The 21,067-nt window shown below is 36.8% G+C and overlaps 1 protein-coding gene across 1 annotated transcript; it reads right to left on the bottom strand.

Moving 5' to 3' along the window:
• Nucleotides 1–1,629: 1,629 nt before the first annotated feature.
• Nucleotides 1,630–20,368, bottom strand: LOC131954926 (uncharacterized). The gene is made up of 20 exons (XM_059318773.1): nt 20,252–20,368; nt 16,625–16,857; nt 15,561–15,644; nt 15,188–15,348; nt 14,157–14,334; nt 13,320–13,429; nt 13,034–13,097; nt 12,578–12,675; nt 10,920–11,019; nt 9,816–9,915; nt 9,139–9,217; nt 8,270–8,403; nt 7,729–7,823; nt 6,744–6,899; nt 5,845–6,034; nt 4,604–4,788; nt 3,622–3,855; nt 2,866–2,980; nt 2,538–2,664; nt 1,630–1,922 (listed from the first exon to the last, which is right to left on the bottom strand). Exons 1-20 carry the CDS (start codon nt 20,337–20,339, stop codon nt 1,907–1,909), a joined length of 2,547 nt encoding a protein of 848 aa, XP_059174756.1. The 5' UTR covers nt 20,340–20,368; the 3' UTR covers nt 1,630–1,906.
• Between the last annotated feature and the right edge of the window lie 699 nt (nt 20,369–21,067).

Genomic DNA, 21,067 nt, shown 5'->3' with positions numbered 1-21,067 from the left:
TTTAAATTAGTGAAGATGCGGGGTAGGGACGAAGGGTGTGGGTGCCGGGGTGAGGGGTGCGAGGGGCTATGTCAGAAATATTGGGGAAACTAGCCAGAAACTAGCCAGTCGAAAACCCATCTAACATCATAATAATATGTCAAGTGGGCCTTTGAAGTCGGCATTTTAGATGTCGGCCTTTTTTCCTATCGGCCTTTTGTCTTGTTGATAAAAGGCCCACAAGACAAAAGGATTTCTAGAAAACCGGAAATAGAATTAGTAACAGCAAGTATTATTTTAACACCTATACCACACCTTAAAGATTTAAAAAGATATTTCTCTGAGTAATTCATTAATTGACCTTATAACGTTAAATGAACTCTAAATTGATGCATAAATATTTTTTATTTCATCTCTGTTACACAGCGCTTGCTGTAACATTGAAACGGACAAAAGTAAACATTATGCCTTGTCGTAAATGTTCTTCTTGAAACTGATTTGGGCAAACTCACTTTATTTACGCTAATTCAATGACAATTCGTTTTTTTTTAAAAACTACATTTAATTAGCTATACAATAAGTCTTTAAAAATGAATTCAAAGATACCTATATTCAATAGCAAAAGTGGTGATAAGTAGATTACAAACTAGCAGTTTCAATTCTTATTTTATTTATTTTCGTATTTTCATACTTTTAGTGTATATAGAAGAGCCTATTTGTAAGAACTTTTTTTTTTTTTTTTTTTTTTTACAATTTGTAGGCTATATTACCTTCTAAATTTCTTCATAATAAATAGAAGTGTGAAATATATTGTTTTTAAAATCATGTTGTACACCAAGAAAGATAACTGCAGAATATTTTAAGTTTAAAAAAATTATAGTGCTCTCCCCCATGAAGTATTAAAAAACCAAATTTTATCTGTATTCGTAATTCAGTAAATTTAGCAGACAAAGGGACGTAACTGGCAAATTAATTTCCAAGAAATATAACATATTACATCCCTTTAAGTCTTGTTTTAACTTTTAAAAAATAGTTTTATGATATTACAATTTTACAAAATAAATATACACCAATATAAAAGTATTTATATTCCTGCTATTGGGTGGGGGGGGGGGGGGGGAAGAAATCAGATGTCAAAAGTATTTGTATTTGTTTCTTAAAACATATAGTTTTTAAAACGGTATCAAGGTGTCGAGCTCATTTGAGTTCATCCAACTCAAAAAAAAAAAAAAAATCTTACAAACTCTTTGTTTCCAGACGAAATCAATGAAAAAACTACAAACACTGTTTTTTTTTAATTATTAAACTTTCATTTTAACGTATGAAATTTTAAAACAAAATTAATATTATATTTACATCGATAAAACACAGCGAAAAGGTATACAATTTAAAATTTTAATCAGTACACGCACTTCATCAAAATAAAATAAAAACCGGTTTACATAAAAACTACATGGGTTTACTATAAATGCGGAAAAGTTTTCAAAAGCTAGAGAAAAGTTTATGTACAAACACTTCTTATCTATAGATACAAATTGAAAGATGTCTAAACCAGTGTTTCTTTCAGACATTTTTCTCTGGGGATGGGGGAGCACTTGAAACCTTCAGTTGAGGAGAGGGTTAGCCGACTGATTTCCCCCCCCCCCCCCCCCCCCCCAAAGAGATGCCTGAAAGAAACTCAATTGACTGGATAAAACAAACATAAGTTATATTTGTGTTATTAAAACCATGAAAAATAAATTAGAAGCTATAGAAAAATAGGGTTGCTAATATTTTAACAACAGAGCGAACAATATATTTTTATGATTACTGTAAACAATATAAGGCGACTAATGAAAAGTATTTTGAGCATGTTTCCTTTAGACATTCATTCCAAGATTGACACTTCAGCGTTCATGTTTGTTTAAATAAAAATTTAGTCCTTGAGTTACAATAGGTTTTTCCTGAAAAAAAATTATGTGGATTATAGCATTTTTTTGTGATATTTTCATAACTGAATGGAAGGTTTGTTATACCCCAGAAAAGCGAATAGTGAATTAAATAATAGAAACGTAGTTTGTTGCCCATGACACAAACGTTTACATTTGTAGTTATTGCAGTAAGTCAAAGTATTTATGTTTTGAAGATTTGACCCCACATTTGACTTAGGTAAATTATATCATCCAGGTGTAATAGATCTAAGATGTATTTGATAATGGTTGGAAGGTAGTCAAGTATAGATATGTATTAAAAAAATCTAAGTTTTGTGTAAGATTCTTGTTAAAGGCGTAGGTGTATCCGGTAAATCTTTATACGACAAAAATAAACAAGTGAAATAGTCAATATTACGGGTTTTGTAAAATTATGCTAGTATTTTGGTTAATTACTGTAACACATTCAATATTACGGTTTTGTAAAATTATGCTAGTATTTTGGTTAATATCTGTAACACATTCAATATTACGGGTTTTGTAAAATTATGCTAGTATTTTGGTTAACTATTGTAACACATTCAATATTACGGGTTTTGTAAAATTGTGCTAGTATTTTGGTTAATTACTGTAACACATTAAACTTACGATTTATTTTTCCTTTTAAAACAGACGATCGCCACGATAACGGCAGCAATAAGGAGAACACCCAGCACAACACAGACGGCGATGATGATGGTAGTTGGTACTTCTTTCGGCTCTGGGCATTCTGGAACTGGAGGAATAAAATATTTGTAGCAATTGAATCCAGAGTTTCTTTCTGGTACTTAGGTATCTTTTCGAGAGGCACTATTTTCACCCCCCCCTCCTCCCTCCACGGATAACAAAGTCTTATAAAATCACTAATGGACTTTGACACTGTGTTGCACCCACTGAGCAAGAGTTCTGTGCTAAAATGTAACATTGTGGGCGGTACCTTCGAGCCAAGTCCAGCGAGATGTGCTGATAGTTACGTTACAAACTTGACAGGAGTTCTCCGGGTCGACTTGAAGATCGGAGTAACACTGATCGTTTATCACACAGTGGTTCGACTGGGGAAGTAAAAAAAAAAGAAACATAATTACAAATTTGGTTTTAAAATGAAAAACCACCGCTTTAATAAGCTATAAGTGATGTATTGTCATATTTTTATTTCAGGAACAAATAAATAAGAGTAAAATGTAAAGATTCCTCTTTAGACATAGCAATCCACTGGGCAGATGAAGTAGAGTTTATATGTTAATTGACGTAAGCATTATGCCAATCCGCCTTTTCTTTGCCTAAAGTGACATAGGTACCCATCAGAATTGGGTGGATTCAGTGAGGTACCACTCACTTGAACTGGGATTCGAACTCGAGACTTTCGGGTTAGCAGTCCAGCGCTCTACCGAATGACCAAGCCGTCCCATATTAACAATAAATACGTATGTTAAAAACCGGTATTTGATTTAAATACACCACCTTACATTCATTCATCAATACTTGAAATCCATACACATTAATCCTTTAGTATTTCAACATTACCCCCCCCCCCCTTTCCAAACATAAAGACACACACACACACAAATACGTGCATCCATGCATACGTTCAACTAATAGTACTAAACGTATATTTTAGACCTTCAAAAACCACTTTCCATTCATACATCAATGTTGTTAGTTCACTTCCTGTTTAACATATTTAAGCCCTTACCTTCCATTGACACGTGACGTTGTTCTGACCTTGACCTGAGAGTGAGCAGGTCTGGCAGCTGGAGTTGTAGACCACGTACATGTAGCTGTGCTGGCTGGTCACGTCACCGGCTGCTATAGACACCAGGGCACTGCGGGGCTGTTGCTGCGTCATGGAACAGCCCTGTTGGTACAGGTTGATGTACTCGGCTGCGGCTGTACCACGTGACACGCCTGGCAGCGCCGTCTGGTTAGACTGTGGTCAGGTAATTTAATTTTTTAAATTTTTTATTAATTTAAAATAAAATTAAAATCTAAACAAGATGAATTGAATATAATTTTTAAATCCGCAACGAAATCTACTTAGGTAATGGCCATACGGCCAAACTCATCAAGAGAAATGTTCGTGTTAAAAATATGTTTTAAATTAGATGTTGATAACACACATGTGTATGAAATCAGATGTTCGTGTTACATATGTGTTTAAATTCAGATGGTGGTGGTGTTACATATGTATATGAAATCAGATGCTAGTGGTATAAATGTGTATGAAACTATATGCTGATGTTAGAAAAGTGTATGAAGTCAGACGCTAGCGGTACAACCAAACTCACCGAGACAAATGTGTATGAAATCAGATGGTGGTGGTACAAATGTGTATGAAATCAGATGGTGGTGGTACAAATGTGTATGAAATCAGATGCTAGTAGCCTAGTGGTACAACCAAATTCACCGAGACAAAAGTGTTTGAAACTAGATGCTGATGTTACAAATGTGAATGAAATCAGATGCTGATGTTACAAATGTGAATACAATCAGATGCAAGTAATACAACCAAACTCACCGAGACAAAAGTGAATGAAACTATATGCTGATGTTACAAATGTGTATGAAATCAGATGCAAGTAATACAACCATACTCACCGAGACAAATGTGAATGAAAATATATGCTGATGTTACAAATGTGTATGAAATCAGACGCTAGCGGTACAACCATACTCACCGAGACAAATGTGTAGACGCACGTCAAATTCCTGCTCCTAGTGAAGTTGAACCCACCCACCACGAACGTCCCACAGGAGGTGGTCGCCACGTCACAGACCTCCACCCCCGGGCTGACCACAGGCCGAGCGTCTGGTGAAATCTGGCACGTCTCTCCAGCGTACCCGTTTTTACACTGGCAGATTGCTGGAATGTATGGGGGAATTGTTAAGCAACACACATAATCGTAGTGACACTATTTTTATTACATTTTCTATTCAATTTACAGCAATACTAAAAAAAAAATTCTCTTGTTGACAAGTTAAATAACTGCAAGTAGGGCCTACATTTTTCGTTGAGATTTTGGTAAATAAATTATGTATCTGTAAAGTGTCCCGTTATATACATTTGACATAGTTTGGAAATACAGACGGACTACTCATACAGACAATGTATACAGCGAAGTAAAAGTGTATAGAAGGGATATAACAAAGGAACAGTGGCAAAGTCTTCAAGATTCCCCAGCGTCGAACGAGGCAACAATTAGAGAGTGGAACTACTTGAGACTGTTTACTAGTTGATACATTAAGCATAGAAAACTCTGTGTTGAAACTAATAATCAGAATATTTAATCAGTATTGATAAGGTGTTCTTTTAATCGAAGCTGCATATGATGAAAGGACTGAATGTTCAAATATAACGAGAGATTAGCTCATTATAGCGAGCGATGAATAACGGTAGTGAACAGGGTTTCTACCAGACTTTTTTCTCAGGGTATGGGTATGGGGGCACTTGGACTTTTCTTAGGGGGGGGGGGGGGGGGGGCATTGGTAAAAGTATATATTTTCTATATAAATTCTATTCCGTTCTATATACATTTCTATTTCGAAGAGATGATTGAAAGAAAATCTGGTAGAGAAGTTTAGTAGGAGTAGATATAACAGTCATGAATGAAAATGTTTTGTTACACGTAAGACAACCGTAAGGTAATTGTGATATAACATGTAAAAGACACTAAGGAAAGGGTATTGTAACAGCCAAGTCTATATCACAAACTCATCATTCATAATCCAAACTGTTAATGTCACCGTTAACACAGTTGCCATTGCTAATGTCAAGTCTATAGCAGAAACTCACAATTGACATAGTTTACTAAGTCTATAAACTCACCATTGACACAATTCCCATTGGTAATGTGATGTCTATACAAGAAACTCAAAATTTACATAGTTCACATTGCTAATGTCAAGTCTATAAACTCACCATTGACACAGTCGCCATTGACGCCGCAGTCTTTCACACATAGCCCTACAGCAATGTCCCGTGGAAACTCAGGCTGCCCAGGTGTGGTGCCATTACCTGTCCAGACAGCTGGATCCTTCCTGGCCTCAGACATGCACGTTTCCGCCAGAGTTGAGACATGCGCTTCTGCCCACTGACTCTCCCCTGTTGCCTGTCTCGGCACAATTAAAGCACTCAATCAAAGATTGGCATTTGTATCACATTCATGCATCTGATGTCAATGTATTGGTTACATATACAAAGAATGCACTACGGTCAGATTATAATTAACGTGTATTGTCGAAAGAATGGAGTAGCATCTCTAGTTGACTATGGTACCTGTCATGGTCTACTGCCTCTCTCTTGGTGTCATATCACTTGACATCACTATATATATTAGCCCTACATGTAGACATACACCCAGCAATAACCCAAAATGTTGCATTAAAAATGTAGCCTAATCCTCATCTCAAAATCCAGCGCCAATCTTCTGGAAATATTTACTTGTGGTACAGAAAGCTTAGATATACGAAATGTGGAACTACCATGACCTCAACATTATATTCCGTAACATGAAGCAACAATGGCAACCCAACATGGAATGTACGTAACTTGAAGCAACATGAATTAACCCAACATGGAATGTACGTAACTTGAAGCAACATGAATTAACCCAACATGGAATGTCCGTAACTTGAAGCAACCATGACTTAACCTAACATCAAATGTACGTAACAGGAAGCTACTACCATTTAACTCAACATCGAATGGACGTAACATGAAAAACTATAACTTAACCCAACATGAAATGTACGTAACCTGAAGCAACCATGGTTTAACCCAACATCAAATGTACCCAACTTGAAGCAACTATGACTCACCTCCAGGTCGAAAATACAGTCATCTATACTCTGAGGCACAGTTGTGTTGGAAAGGTATTTCCCACAAACCCCCACAGTTTTACTTTTTTCTATCTTATCTTTACAGATTTGTGTAGCCTCAGCCTTCGTATACTTGGGAGACTTTGAAGTAGAGCTCTAGTCGAGTAAAAACAAAAAGGTATCAATTAATGTATGTATTAGGGCATGATTATTTTTTGGCGTCCAGTCGTGTCTGATTTTTTTTGTGAGCAATTTTTACTTGACATTTTTTTTTACCGTCAAACAACATATTTTTTCATTCATCTTTAACTGCTCACTGTACCTATACAATTTTATCTTTTACTAATTTCAATAGTAACACTGGTTACGTGTCTGTCTCAAATCATTCATGCCTCAGCTGTTAGTACTGTGCTATTTATTGCAATGAGATACATGGTACTTTGACATCCTGCTTCACAAAATTATAATTCTAAGATGTATACATTTTTTACATTGACACATCTGTATGTTTGCAAAGTAGTAAGCAAATACTAGGTGTCATTTTGAATCGAAACGGACAATATAGAAATAGGACGTATAGTTGACATACTATTTCTGTAACCTTGGCGTAAAAAGGGACACTGTGGCAGAGGCGTAGCGACCATTTCCGGCGCCCGGGGACAAACTTTCGATTTGCATCCCCCCTCCTCAAACTTTCGATTACTTTTTCTAACCCATTTTAGCGCCCCCTAAGGTCGGCGCCCGGGGATATATGTCCCCTATGCCACCCCCATCGCTACGCCTCTGCACTGTGGTCAGTTCTATATCCGATTGCCTTTATCACCAAAACTTTGATCAGGTAACGATTACAGTTGATTAGTGTATGGACTGGCAACCGAACTCGAGACTTACGGATTAGCCAACTGTGTATCTCTGGACCACCCCGCACCGTACTTAAGTAGCTCAAGCAAATAGCAGCAACAAGGAGAATGCAGGAAGTACTTACTTGGTTATCAGTGGCCTGTCGACGTCTCCTCCCTCCCATGTTCGTGAGGACTGGGGGTTTGGAGTGTTTGACCAGAAGATCTGTTATGTCCGAGTCTGGGTGATGAGTTAAAGCACAAGTTACATGTTATATTGAGCTTAGTTTTACTTACACGTTGAAGTTCTTTACAAAATAAATAGTAATCTATTGATGTTAAAAAATACACGAGTGTGTTGGACGCCATTGTCGGGTTGTAGAGCGCTTAACTACAAACCCGAAAATATCGAGTTCGGATCTCAGTCTGAGATTGCGTCTCTAGGACATCCTTGGGTCCACACGGCTATAATATGTACCTGACTCAAGTTAGTGCAAGTAAATTAGGTTGCGCATAAAGCTTTCATCTGAGTTCTGCTTTGTTTCAAGTTCAAATGGGGAATTTAACTTTGAGCTTCAGATTTATAGATACGTAACATAACATTTTACTATTCTATTAAACCTTCATTAATGAAACGATCATGATAATTTTTCTAACAAAAAAAGCTATTCAAATGTTGAAGCGTACAATCAATGTCGTCACACCGGAAGACGTCTAGCCCAGCGCGGCAGACGGCAGGTCTCAGCCTCACACAGCTGCAGTAGGTCGGCAGGGTGGCCGAGTTGTTAGCACGCACACCTTGAAATATGCTGTCTGTTCGTCTAGACAACATAAATTACAATTTGTTGTCATGTTTTCGCCAATATAGGTGGGAAATTATTAGTTTTGGTAAAAATAATTTTGTGATAGATTACACCTTCTTTATCAAAAGTTTACAATCGTTACCGGTATATTCAATAGTATAAAATGCGTATGTTTATTCAACAATAAAGAACAGAAGAACACATATTGTGTTTACTAGTCTAGAGGTTTATCTGATTTTTGTATTGATTATTGATGACCTTTAGATTTTGAAATAGGGATATTTGAGGCACGCTCAGGAAATCTCAGTTTATCAGTTTTAAATATTTTACTGGGGTATAGTTTAATCCTGACCACATCAGAAATAAAAGTATTAAAAAGTTTGCCGATTTTTTAGTCATCTCATAACTGCGTGGTTTAGCGATAGAACGTTCGCCTACTAGCCCTAAAGGCACGAGTTTGAAACCCTGACAGAACTGTATCTCACGTCCATGTGGTGCGATGCACTGGGTGGGGAATCTAAAACCTGGCGGAAACCTACATGTCAAGCGGTTGGTACTACGGGAAGTGGGGGGGGGGGGGTGGAATGCTCTTTACTTAGCCTTGTACCAGTCTGCCAGGGTAAAGAGCATTACTTGCGCTGGTAATGACCGTATATGCGAAGATAAGATGTGATCTTTGAACCAGCACGATAGCTGTATACATCAGACAGTCTGTGCGTTATGACTTGAGTTTGAGCACAATGTAGTACTCACCTCCAGCGTATGTTGAACTCCTGGATTCGTTCCCCGCCCAGCTCGTCAGCCTTGTTGCCATTGAAGTTCCCGCACATGCCTAGAGTTATCGTGACATCAATTCAATGGTTTTTTGGGAAGCAAACTAAATTATATGTATTTGTGAGCGTGTCTATGCTTGTGTGTCTATATGTTCCATGGTGTATGTAAAAGTAAAGTTCCCTTTCAAACCTGACGGTATACGGGGCAAGTGAAGTAGAGTTCACTTGTTTCTGTGACCTCGGCATGTGAAGGGATAATGCGGTTAGCACTATGCCCAGCGGCCTTTACTTTCCCTAACCTGAGTTAGGTATCCATCAGAGCTGAGTGGACTCAAGGACGGTCTACTGATTTGAACCCGGATTCGAACACTTTTAACCATATTGAATGCATCGCGCTTAACACAAAAAATAAATAGTATTTTGTGATGCATTATGAAATTAATACGGGTTAGTGGTCCATCTATATACCGTAGTCTATGTGCATGTGTCTGTGTTTTTCTACACTGGTGTCTGTGCGCGTGTGTTTATGCGTGGTAACGTCAACATGCATGTCTTTGTGTGCGTTTATTGAAATTCTATTTCAAAATTAAAAATGTAACAGAGCAGTTCCAGTCGAAGGACGTTGTACTTAACACAGATGCCCCTCCTCTTATTTACCTTCTGTGTTAGAAGAGTCGGCCATTGACCCATCCACGTAAACATTCAACAACGTGACAGCATTCTCTATGGTCACTTTAGTTCTGGTAGGAATGTACACCTAAAGAAAACATTATGTCAAACTGTAAAAAGTACACTACATATTTAACTATTTCAATGCACTGTCTACACATATTAGTATAACTGAATTGTACTACTGCAAAAATGATTCGTATCAAAGGGGCAATACCTTATGGAAAAAAATAACCTAAGAAAAATAAACCGGGAGTGATCTCCCCTAAACTTTCTCGAATATTCTTATATAAAATAACAGGGGATGGGAACTCGGGCTATAGACATGATTTTTAATCCATTTTAAATACTTAAAGTTTTAAAAATAGAATAAAATCTCGTAGACAAATTAATTGCACACCAAGTGAACGCGAAATAAAAAAGCGCATAATAGTGCGCAATATTATTTGTACTTTTAAAATTTACATTAGTTTTTTGAGAAATCGGAAGTAGCGTAAATTACTACTTCCAGTCAACGGAAATTACTCAAAATTTAACAAAAGGTAGAGAATTAGATCTTTTACTTACATGTGAAATTTCATTTATCTATCTGAAATAGTACTCAAGTTATAGGCTTTTGAAAAATTGAAAGTAGAAAAAGTACCACTTCCGGTTATCGGAAATCGCTCAAAAGTTGATACGTATCTACGATTTTGATAAAATACTTATATATGAAATTTCATCAACCTAGCAGTAACGGTACTCAAGTTATCGTGTTTACACACGGACAGACAGACAGACACACACACACACACACACACACAGACATACGGACAAGATTGCAAAATTATGTTTTTTCCGTATCAGTGAGGTGTAAAACGTCGAGATTTGTAAAAATCTCGATTTTTTTTTTTGCACGATTACAATACTTTCTCTATACTTCGTATATACGAGAAAGTAAAAATGAAAAAAAAAATTCACAAACTAAACGAGATTTCAAAAATTAGATAGAATTTAAAAAATTAGGAAGCTATTCATTTATGTTTAATGACTATTACACAAGTTTTACTTCTAACTAATTGACGTGATAATAATTAATTGTACTTAACTGACCTCGTATTTTTTCCCATCTCCCAACCTTTTGACGCTGGTTCCTGGAGTGAGATCTCCATTCTTGTACATCTGGACATTCACACTGGGGCCATTACATCCACTGGGGGGGGGGGGGGGGGTCAACACAATTCATTACATGGTTTAACTGATACAGTGGTCTAGAAATGTACACTCAATTCATTACATGGTTTAACTGTTACATTGGTCTAGGGTCGAACACTCAGTTCATTACATGGTTAAACTGTTACATTGGTCTAGGGTCGAACACTCTGTTCATTACATGGTTAAACTGTTACATTGGTCTAGGTTCGAACACTCAGTTCATTACATGGTTAAACGTTTACATCCAAACTATACATAACTTTAAATAAAAATGTACAAGACAATCACTACCTATATTGTTAAAGAAACACAGCCCTACCTCAGAAACATTTCATTCTGACAGTACCATAAACTACACTAAGCTTAGATCACGTTAATGAAAGACTCTTATTATTGCTACTACTTATGAAATACGGTTTGTAATGATAGGGCTGGTAAGTAGGTCACCAACTAGTTCTATGGCTCATGCAGGTTTTATTGAGCCGTAGAACTGGTTGGTGACCTACTTACCAAACCTATTAGCCTATATACATTTTCTGCCTATCTTTGTATAATTAAACATCAAATTGGGCAAGAGTAGAGGATATTTTGGGAATAGAATCGAATTAAGTATTTATATAACTACGCTCCGGGCTATCATCCACCCAAAATAACACCCTTTACATTATATAATAGTGACACAAACCGTTAGCCTTATACTCTAAATTAAAGTAATTACTGCATTTTTTTGTAATTCGCTGTGTTGTGACAGAGTTTAAATAGTTGGCAGTTTAAATATGTGTGTGCTAGTCTTCTTCTTCTTCTTCGTTCTTAATTATTAGTGTTGAAGGGGATCGAGATTTATCTGCCAGTGGGTTTGAACTCGAGACTTTGTTCGAATTTATCAACCATGAGCTTTTTGCCGACTCGACCACGCCTTCAACACAATTAAGCGTTACGTGTCAACTGGTTATGCGCCATTGAGGCTATTGACTCCGATTTCAGCCTGCTTTTCTTTTTGGATTTGCTTCCATAGCCTTTGTCCAACCAAGAACAAACTACAAGGCAGCAGTTTTTTGATTTTGGAGTTGTGTCTCCTAGAAGAGTGGCTGTCCCCAGCTTACGAGCCTCATCTGCCCGAGGGTTCGAACTCGAGACTTTTCGGTTTAGCAACCATGAGCTTTACCGACTCGACCACGCCGACCCCCTGTGTGCTAGTGTTTGGCCTTAAAAAATAACACGCTGTTTTTTCCTTGTCAAGATACGTCTTAATTCATGCAGCCGGTATCAAAGCTTACAAATATATGCACTAACAGTACAGCTGGGTAAAACGCTGACCACACCGTCCCTCCATATGCCGAGGTCAACGAAACAGGTCAATTCTACTTCACCTGCCCTACTGATCATTAGGATCTTAAACGTACTTTTAAAAATAAAATATATTATTTGTTTGCAAAACGTAAAAATCCGTCCATATTAACAGGCAACGTTTGATTATTTTTCAAAATAAAAATAATTTTAACAAAATTATATTACAATAAAAAAAAAAATTTTACAGTAAAAAAAAAATGACCTACTAAAATGAGATGACGTCATCCCCCACCTTGACCGCAACTGCACAGTTGCAGGTGGCTGAGTTCCACGGTGGTGAGCAGACGAGTTGCTGGACCCTCACCTGACGCACGTGAAACAAGAGACGGTTAGATCAAAGTCACAGGAACATCATTTTATCCAAGTGACATAAAAATATGTTTGATCGAAGGTACGGTTTAAATGTAGTCACACAACACATGGTAAGATCAATAACACATTTTAAATGTAGTCACACAACAAAGCGGTAGATTGAAAGACACGCTTTAAAATGTGAATATAAAAAATGTCTTTAATTAAAGCAAAACTTTTTATAATACTAATTCTAACGTCAAACTTTTTGAAAATATAGTAAAAATTATGGCAAGCAGTAAACTGAGTAATAAAGCTTTAAATATGATTGTAGGTATATTACAATGTGTGTGAATACAATTCTTCCATACCTCAAAAGGAAATGTTTTATGTTTGTATAAAACAAACTCGCCAACCAGCTGGTTGTCATACGTACTGTAGTTAAAAGATATTAAAAATATATGTTCAAAATGTATTAAAAATATATGTTTATCACAGAAACCGAAAATTGTTAAAAAAAATTAAAACTTTTTGTATATTTGTTTTTAAATTTTTGCATTATTTTTTGCCGACAAGTTTAAAATTTGAAACTATAACTTACATATAAAAACAACTTACAAGTAATGCCAGTAATGAAGCACAATAAAAAAGACTTACAACTGATCGAAGGTCACTAAATGTGGATCATTGTGAGACCTACACAGCGACGTTCTGTCCGCATCAATCACAGTGACCTCAACACTCCCACAATCGACTATCTTTGTACGCTGTATATACATACATACATACATACACACATAATATATATATATATATATATATATATATATATATATATATATATATATATATATATATATATATATATATATATATATATTTATTTATTTATTTATTTATTTATTTATTTATTTATTTATTTATTTATTTATTTATTTATTTATTTATTTATTTATTTATTTATTTATTTATTTATTTATTTATTTATTTATTTATTTATTTATTTATTTATTTATTTATTTATTTATTTATTTATTTATTTATTTATTTATTTATATATAGGCCAATATACTATTATAAATTATATATGTTTGTCATTATGTATGATGTGTATTGTGTTAATGGGATGGGGTGGTCAGATGGTGAAGCGTACCACTGTGAACCCAGAAGTTTCGAGTTCGGATCTCGGGCTCGAATCTGTAGGACGCCCTTGTGTGCACCCAGCTCTAATAGGTACCTGAATCACTTTAGGTAAAGTAAAGGCTACTTGTCATAGTGCAGACCACACTATCATCTGATAAGAGGTTACCTCAACAGTTTAGTTATACTTCACCTGCCCCCATGGACCGTCTGGATCGAGGTTGTACTTTAAAAAAAAATATTGTCTTTGTGGAAATTGAGTACAGTATTTGAGAAAACATGTTTTCTTTAGTTAGTGTAATGCTATATCAATCATAATACAAGCGCGAACCTCTCAGAGAAGAACCGAATTACCTGTCCTTTGATGGCTACAAGGATCTGAAGCTGGACCTTCCTGTTGCCGTCCTTGACCCCGTCCATGACAGCCTTGATGGGGATGGAGACGCCCGTCTTCCAGTTCCGCTTGGTGAACTCCACTGCACAGCTGGGGGTTTGTAGGACTGCTTGGGGAATGATGTCGTTATTGGTACACCTGACAGGGGAGAGTTATTTGCTCTTGTTTCAACTTGTTACTTTCAAGAAATATGGTCTTATTTGAATATTCAAATTACTCAATAGAATGTATGCTACATTAATACACACAAATACACACAAATACACACAAATACACACACACACACACACACACACACACACACATATATATATATATATATATATATATATATATATATATGTATATATATATATATATATATATATATATATATATATATATATATATATATATATATATATACGTCATAATATCTTTCTCCGCCATAATAATGGTCTACACGTACCAGCATTCCTTAGACTTAATAATTAATTAAACCTAAAATAATTACTATCCCTGAGTAGTAAACTTACTTGAAGTGGATTAACCAACTTAAGGTGGAGTAACCAACTTACTTGAGATAGAGTAACCAATTTAAAGAGGAGTAACCACCTAACCTGAAGTGAAGTATCCAACTCATATGAGATGGAGTAAGTAATTTACTTGATGTGGAGTAACCAACTTACTTGATCTGGAGTAACCAACTTACTTGATGTGGTGTAACCAACTTACTTGATCTGGAGTAACCAACTTACTTGATGTGGAGTAACCAACTTACATGATGTGGTGTAACCAACTTACTTGATCTGGAGTAACCAACTTACTTGATGTGGAGTAACCAACTTACTTGATCTGGAGTAACCAACTTACTTGATGTGGAGTAACCAACTTACTTGATGTGGTGTAACCAACTTACTTGATCTGGAGTAACCAACTTACTTGATGTGGAGTAACCAACTTACTTGAGGTGGAGTAACCAAGTAACTTCATGTGCAGTAACCTAACTTACTTGAGGTCTTGTAGATGTGGGACCAGCTCCAACAACACCTCGACAGAACACTCTGGGTGTTTCTTGGCATTACAGAACATGGAGGGCGGGGAGCTGAGTGATAACTGCAGCCTCTCACTGCCCATGCCCTCTGTCAGTGTTATGGGAGATAACGCAGGGCACTGTTCACATAAACAAGCCAGATATACAAGTATTACTGTATATATATATATATATATATATATATATATATATATATATATATATATCGATATATATATATATATATATATATATATATATATATATATATATATATATATATATATATATATATACATATATATATATATCGCATAGATTGTCTGTTGAGATGTAGTAACATGTAACTTACCATTACTTTTGGCGTGACGATATTACTTTGAAGTTTATAACACCAATCTTCTCCTGGGTACTTTAGCTCAGCAAAACATGTAATCTGGTCAACAATTATTACAATTATTTAAGATAAAACTAGTGCATTGTTAACATAGAACAACAGGTCAATGATAAGCATGAATTACGTTGTTGAAAAAACAAGTTTAACTAAACGCCGTATACTTTTAAGATGATTACCGGCATGGGTACCGGAACTGAACTACTAAAACATTGCAAGGCTTTGATAAGTTCTGATGTTCCAAATTTCATTGAACACAAATATGTTGCCATAAGGAGGATTATGCCATGTTTCTTATAGACGTGTTTTAAAGATACAGTTTGAAAAAAAAAGTATTGAATTACCCCTGTGTTATTTGTTAGAAATTAACGATTGTCTATTTTCATACCATTTAACAATGCCAGGGTTATAAGTTAGTCAAGTTTTCTTTTGAACCTGGGGCAAGTAAAGTACAGTTCACTGGCGGTCAGTACTTTGCCCAGCCATAACTTTCCATAACATGAGTCGAGTAGCCTTCATAGTTAAGTGGACGTAATGACGTGCTACAATGAGAGGCGTAGCGACCGATTCTACCAGTTTTCCGCCCCCGCCTATTTATAAATATAATTATTCAAGTTGGTAAAAAAGAGCCCCCCCCCCCCCCCCGGGAATAGAAAATGTTGGTGAGATATTTTACTAGACTATCTCGTAAATGTTTTTATTTTTGTGGTGCAACACCATTATTTAGTTATGCTATGTAGTCGTTTACTTTCTTAACTCTGATTGCGTATAATTCAGATTAAACAGAGATTTTTAATTATTTTCTAGTACTTTTGGTGCCCGCTTAGGGTCAGCGCCCCGGGGCGACCGCTCCACCTGCTACGCCACTTACTACAACTCTAACCATGCACCCGAACACCAGACTTTCGGGTAAGCAGACAAATGCTCTACTATTCGACCACGCTGGACTTATAAGCAAGTGGTGAATTCATTTAAAAATGTTTTCCTAAGTATCATTGAAGAACTAAAACATATTTGTTTACCTCTTTTTCGTAGAGGTCAACATCGATGTCCGTGACACGAATAGATCCAGTTTTCTCCGGCCCCTTGATCTGCCTGACCCACACATCCCTGGTGCTGTTGTCTACCAGCCAGGTGAAGCGGATGTCCACGTCATCCGCGGGGTACTCGTTCAGCGAGCAGGCCAGGACCCCCACCCCAGCCTGGTCTACCTCAGACTTTAACACCACACCTGTTGGCTCCTCGGGGCACGTGCCTGTTAGAACAGTTTTTTTTTCCTTTTTTTTTCTCAAAGCAACTTTATATCTATCTATATATACAATTCTCTTCTGTGATCAGTTAGAAAACAAGCTGCAAGCGCCTCCTTGCAGTCCCCTCTCTTCCTCTCTATCACTATCACTACCACCCCCACCCCACCCCCACATTATCTGGTGAGCGGTGTTCACTCTAAATGTTTACAAATCGTAGAGCCGTAGAGTCGGGTTTCTATTAGGGGCAGATAATTTAGTTCGATTTTAAAATTACAGGAGGTAACTAAGAAATAACTAAGAGGTGGCTGCTTTCACGGGGGGGGGGGGGGGGGGGGGGGGTGTAGGGTCTGGGTTAGGGGAAAGGGGGGGGGGGTTAGTGTTTTAAAGCAAGTATTTTCAGTGGCAGCATTGGTACTGTCGTATTCACAAATTATGAATTACTGAAAAGTAGAAAATAAAACAACTAAATAGCGGCGTATGATACGCTGCGGGTCGGCTCGTATTTTATAAATTTGGCGCAAACGTATTTCGAAAAGCGTAAACTAATTTACTCATCTTCTTATTTATAGGCCTACTTAAAGAGCTCAGCCTTTGAAAAAGATGCATGTTTACTTTCCGTGCCGACAGTTTACCGACGTCAATGAAAATATCAAACATTAATTGTTACCTCCCCATAGTTTCAGACCGTTTACATACTAAATTATCTGCCCCTGATAGTCATCACTAATCCGACCCGATTGTAAACATTCGTTGTGAACCATAGCTCACCAGACAGGCGGGGGTGGGGGTGGTAGCGATATGCCTAGAGAGCGGGGGAGTAACGGCGTGCGTTTACGTGGGTACCCATGGAAAGAATTACATATATAGATTCTTCAGTATTCGTGACCCTAACATAATATTCATTCAATATTCGTTACATTGTTTGAAATTGAATTTTATTTTAGGGCAATTGAAATTCACAATGATTTATTCTGATTAATACAACAATCTATGGCGCAATACGTCAGTTTGAACATTAATACTATTTTAAATTTTTACAAATCCCTGTCATGTTACTCACGAAAGCGAAAATACATGATGCACCCAGATGCGTAGCTAGGGGGGGGGGGGCGGCCGCCCCGGGCGCCGACCCTAGGGGGGCGCCAAAAGGGGTGGAAAAAAATTTTAAAGCTGGTTTTATGCTGCAGTTTTGAATTATAAACAGTTTAAGTTAAGCAATGTAATGGCTAAGAGCCTTTACATACTGATTTAACTGTTTTCTACCTTGATTATTAACTGTAAAACATATAATCTTAAGAAGCAGTGAGCGGCAAAACCGCTTTCCAGCTTTTCCTAGATTGTGTGTTGGCGGGGGGGGGGGCGCTTTTTTCGAGACTAAAATCGGAAGAATTTACACTAGATTGGTGGATCAATCAGCGTTACCACTTATCAAAACAATCAATTGTATTAAAATGTATTGTACGATTGTTTAACCGCAAAATACGTTAGTGACTTATCAAGATGTTGCAGGGGGGGGGGGGGGGCGCTTTTAGGCTTACTAAAATTGCAAAACTACACTGGATTTTGAGTAAACAACCTTTAGCACTTCTTTAAGAAACTAACTGTGCTAAAGTGCATTGTACGATTGTGTAACATTTTTAAAAAAGTTAGAAAGTTGGTTGCATTAAAACCCGATCTACAAACTGTGTCCAATATGGTTGGGAGATGTGCAACAGGGGGGGGGGGCTCTTTTTTCGCGAACAAAAATCGCAAAGTATTTGTACTGAATTGGTAAGTAGATAACTCTTTTCACACTTAGAAAAGAAACCATTGTATTAAGGCGCCATGTACAATTTCACTAGCCAGTGTTATTAAGTAATGACGCGACGATCAGTAAAATAGCATACGTTCGGAGCGGGTGGGCAGAAGACGATATTCTTGCCGAAATTTTAAGAGCTAAAAACATAAGTATATCGTACAGAGTAGATCATTTTTATTGCTTGTTTCATTACAAGTTCTAATACTGCAATTTTCATATAGTTAAGGCCACTAGACCTACTAAACGATGTAAGCAACACGACAACAGGTGATGCTTTGTCACTTTGTTCAACCTAACTGATAATTTAAAACTATAATACACTATTATTGAAATTGTTCTAAAGACACATACAAACGTAGACCAAATAAGCTTGCATCTTATACAAACTACACTCTAAAGCTGTGGTTCTTAACCTTTTGGAGGTACCGAACCCTACCAGTTTCATATGCGCCTTCACTGAATTCTTCTTAATCAGTATTTCTTCCAGACTTTTTTCTCCGGGGGGGCACTTGAAATTTTCGGGGGGGGGGGGGGTGGTAGACTTTCTTCGGGGGGGGGGGCGGACACTGTTAAAAGTATATATTTTCTATATAGATTATATAAATTTCATTTCGTTCGGGGGGGGGGGGGAGCGGTAAAAAAAATTCGGGGGGGGCTTGGCCCCCCCCCCCCCCCCCCGAAGAGGTGTCTGGAAGAAACTCTGTTCTTAATACTTTTATCGTTCACATTGACAAAATCTTATCGTGAATCATATGAGTCGGATGTGTGTCTTGACATCCGCCGAAGCTCTGAGACTTACATACCGAACACTTGGGTTCGATCGATCGAACCCAAGTTAAGAACCACTTCTCTAAGTTCGTTTGATTTTCTTTCTTTTTTTTGTTTTGATTTGCTAAGGAGCATAGGCGTAGGACGTAGGCAACACTTCGTCAACTCACTTAATTTTTATAAAGAAAGAACCCTAATAATCGAACCTCCCCATTCTCTAGTTCAAACGATTTCTTCAGACATTTTTTGTCACCTTCTCTTCCTCTTTCTCGTGGAATAAACATCAGCACCTGCTTAGTGATGTTATTTACTGTCTTTCTTATATGGTGCCCCAACCACCACTTTTCCCATGCTCTTATTTCATTCTCCGTTGTCTGTAATCTAGCTGCGAGCCATACAGTAAAAGAGACTAACACACACACAAACGCTTACACACACATACACGATTATACACACACATATATATATATATATATATATATATATATATATATATATATATATATATATATATATATATATATATATATATATATATATATATAAAGGGGGGGGGCGCCAAATTGGAAGTTCGCCCCGGGCGCCGGGAAGGGTCGCTACGCCTCTGGATGCACCTTCCTTACCCCTCCACCTCCAGCCTACTACAAATAAAAATAAGGCGGCAAGTTCTCATACACGAAACCAACATCGACACATACACTTAATGAATTACTTTTTTTCTCTAATGTACATTCAATTTAGTGTCACTTGTGGCATTAAAAGTCAGTTATACATGCAAAAAATCATAAGTCACTAGGACTAAACGGGATAGTTAAAAAAACAACGCCACTCACTCTGACTTTGACCATTGACATAGCTGTGCCACAAGATACAACAGATGAGCAACACTTCCAGGCTTATGTTATGACGTATTGAGGTCATCTTAACTCACAGACAGGTATCAGAACAACCTTGAAAATACATGACAAGCTCAAAACATTTTTAAAAATGAATTGTTTTGAATTAACAAACCCTAAACACAACAATATTTGAATCTAGAGGTATTGCTGTACCACTGTTGTCTAATATATTTTTAGAAATAACTTCAAAAAACAAAAACTCATATGTGTGTGTGTGCATGATTGTGCGAGCGTGTATGCATGCGCGCGTGCATGTGTGTGTCAAATTACTGCTATCGTACAATTGTCTAAGGTATTTTTTTTTAAATTGACCTACCTTTAGGTTACAAAAGATGAAATTACGGTGTCACTAACTGTTGTACACAAAAAACGTCAAACTTTACTAGACCACAATGCTGAGGAGTAATTGTCTAGCGCGATGCCCTCTTATTTTATCACTATCTACATCCGTGTATTCCGTTCCCACGTTATGAGGATACTCTGTGACCCGACATCGGCTCAACTCATTACTACTTTAGAACACTTATACAAAGAAACACTTGAACATTAATTTCGTCTCGTGCAAAAAGAAAAACAAAATTATTTTAAAAAATAAAATAAAAACCATTAAGATTAAGGTTGTATCTTTAATGTGTAGACAAACGCAAAATGGACCATGTTTGTATTTCATTTGTTTGTAATAGAACCTGAATTTTTAAAATAGTAATTAATATATTCCTTAAACAGCCCCATTGGACGGGGTGGTTTAGC

Source organism: Physella acuta, unplaced genomic scaffold, assembly GCF_028476545.2.
Source record: "Physella acuta isolate Inbredline_101_S28 unplaced genomic scaffold, ASM2847654v3 ptg001040l, whole genome shotgun sequence".
Lineage (NCBI taxonomy): Eukaryota > Metazoa > Mollusca > Gastropoda > Physidae > Physella > Physella acuta.
This window is presented reverse-complemented; position numbering and strand designations above follow the sequence as displayed.

Bases quoted from the DNA above. Each gene is read 5' to 3' on its own strand.
- LOC131954926 (XM_059318773.1), bottom strand. From the start codon at position 20,339: ATGACCTCAATACGTCATAACATAAGCCTGGAAGTGTTGCTCATCTGT. The intron at 15,349-15,560 runs GTAAGTTACATG...TTATGTGAACAG, and splicing joins TCGTCACGCCAAAAGTAATG to TGCCCTGCGTTATCTCCCAT. The intron at 4,789-5,844 runs GTGAGTTTATAG...CATACATTCCAG, and splicing joins CAATGGCGACTGTGTCAATG to CAATCTGCCAGTGTAAAAAC.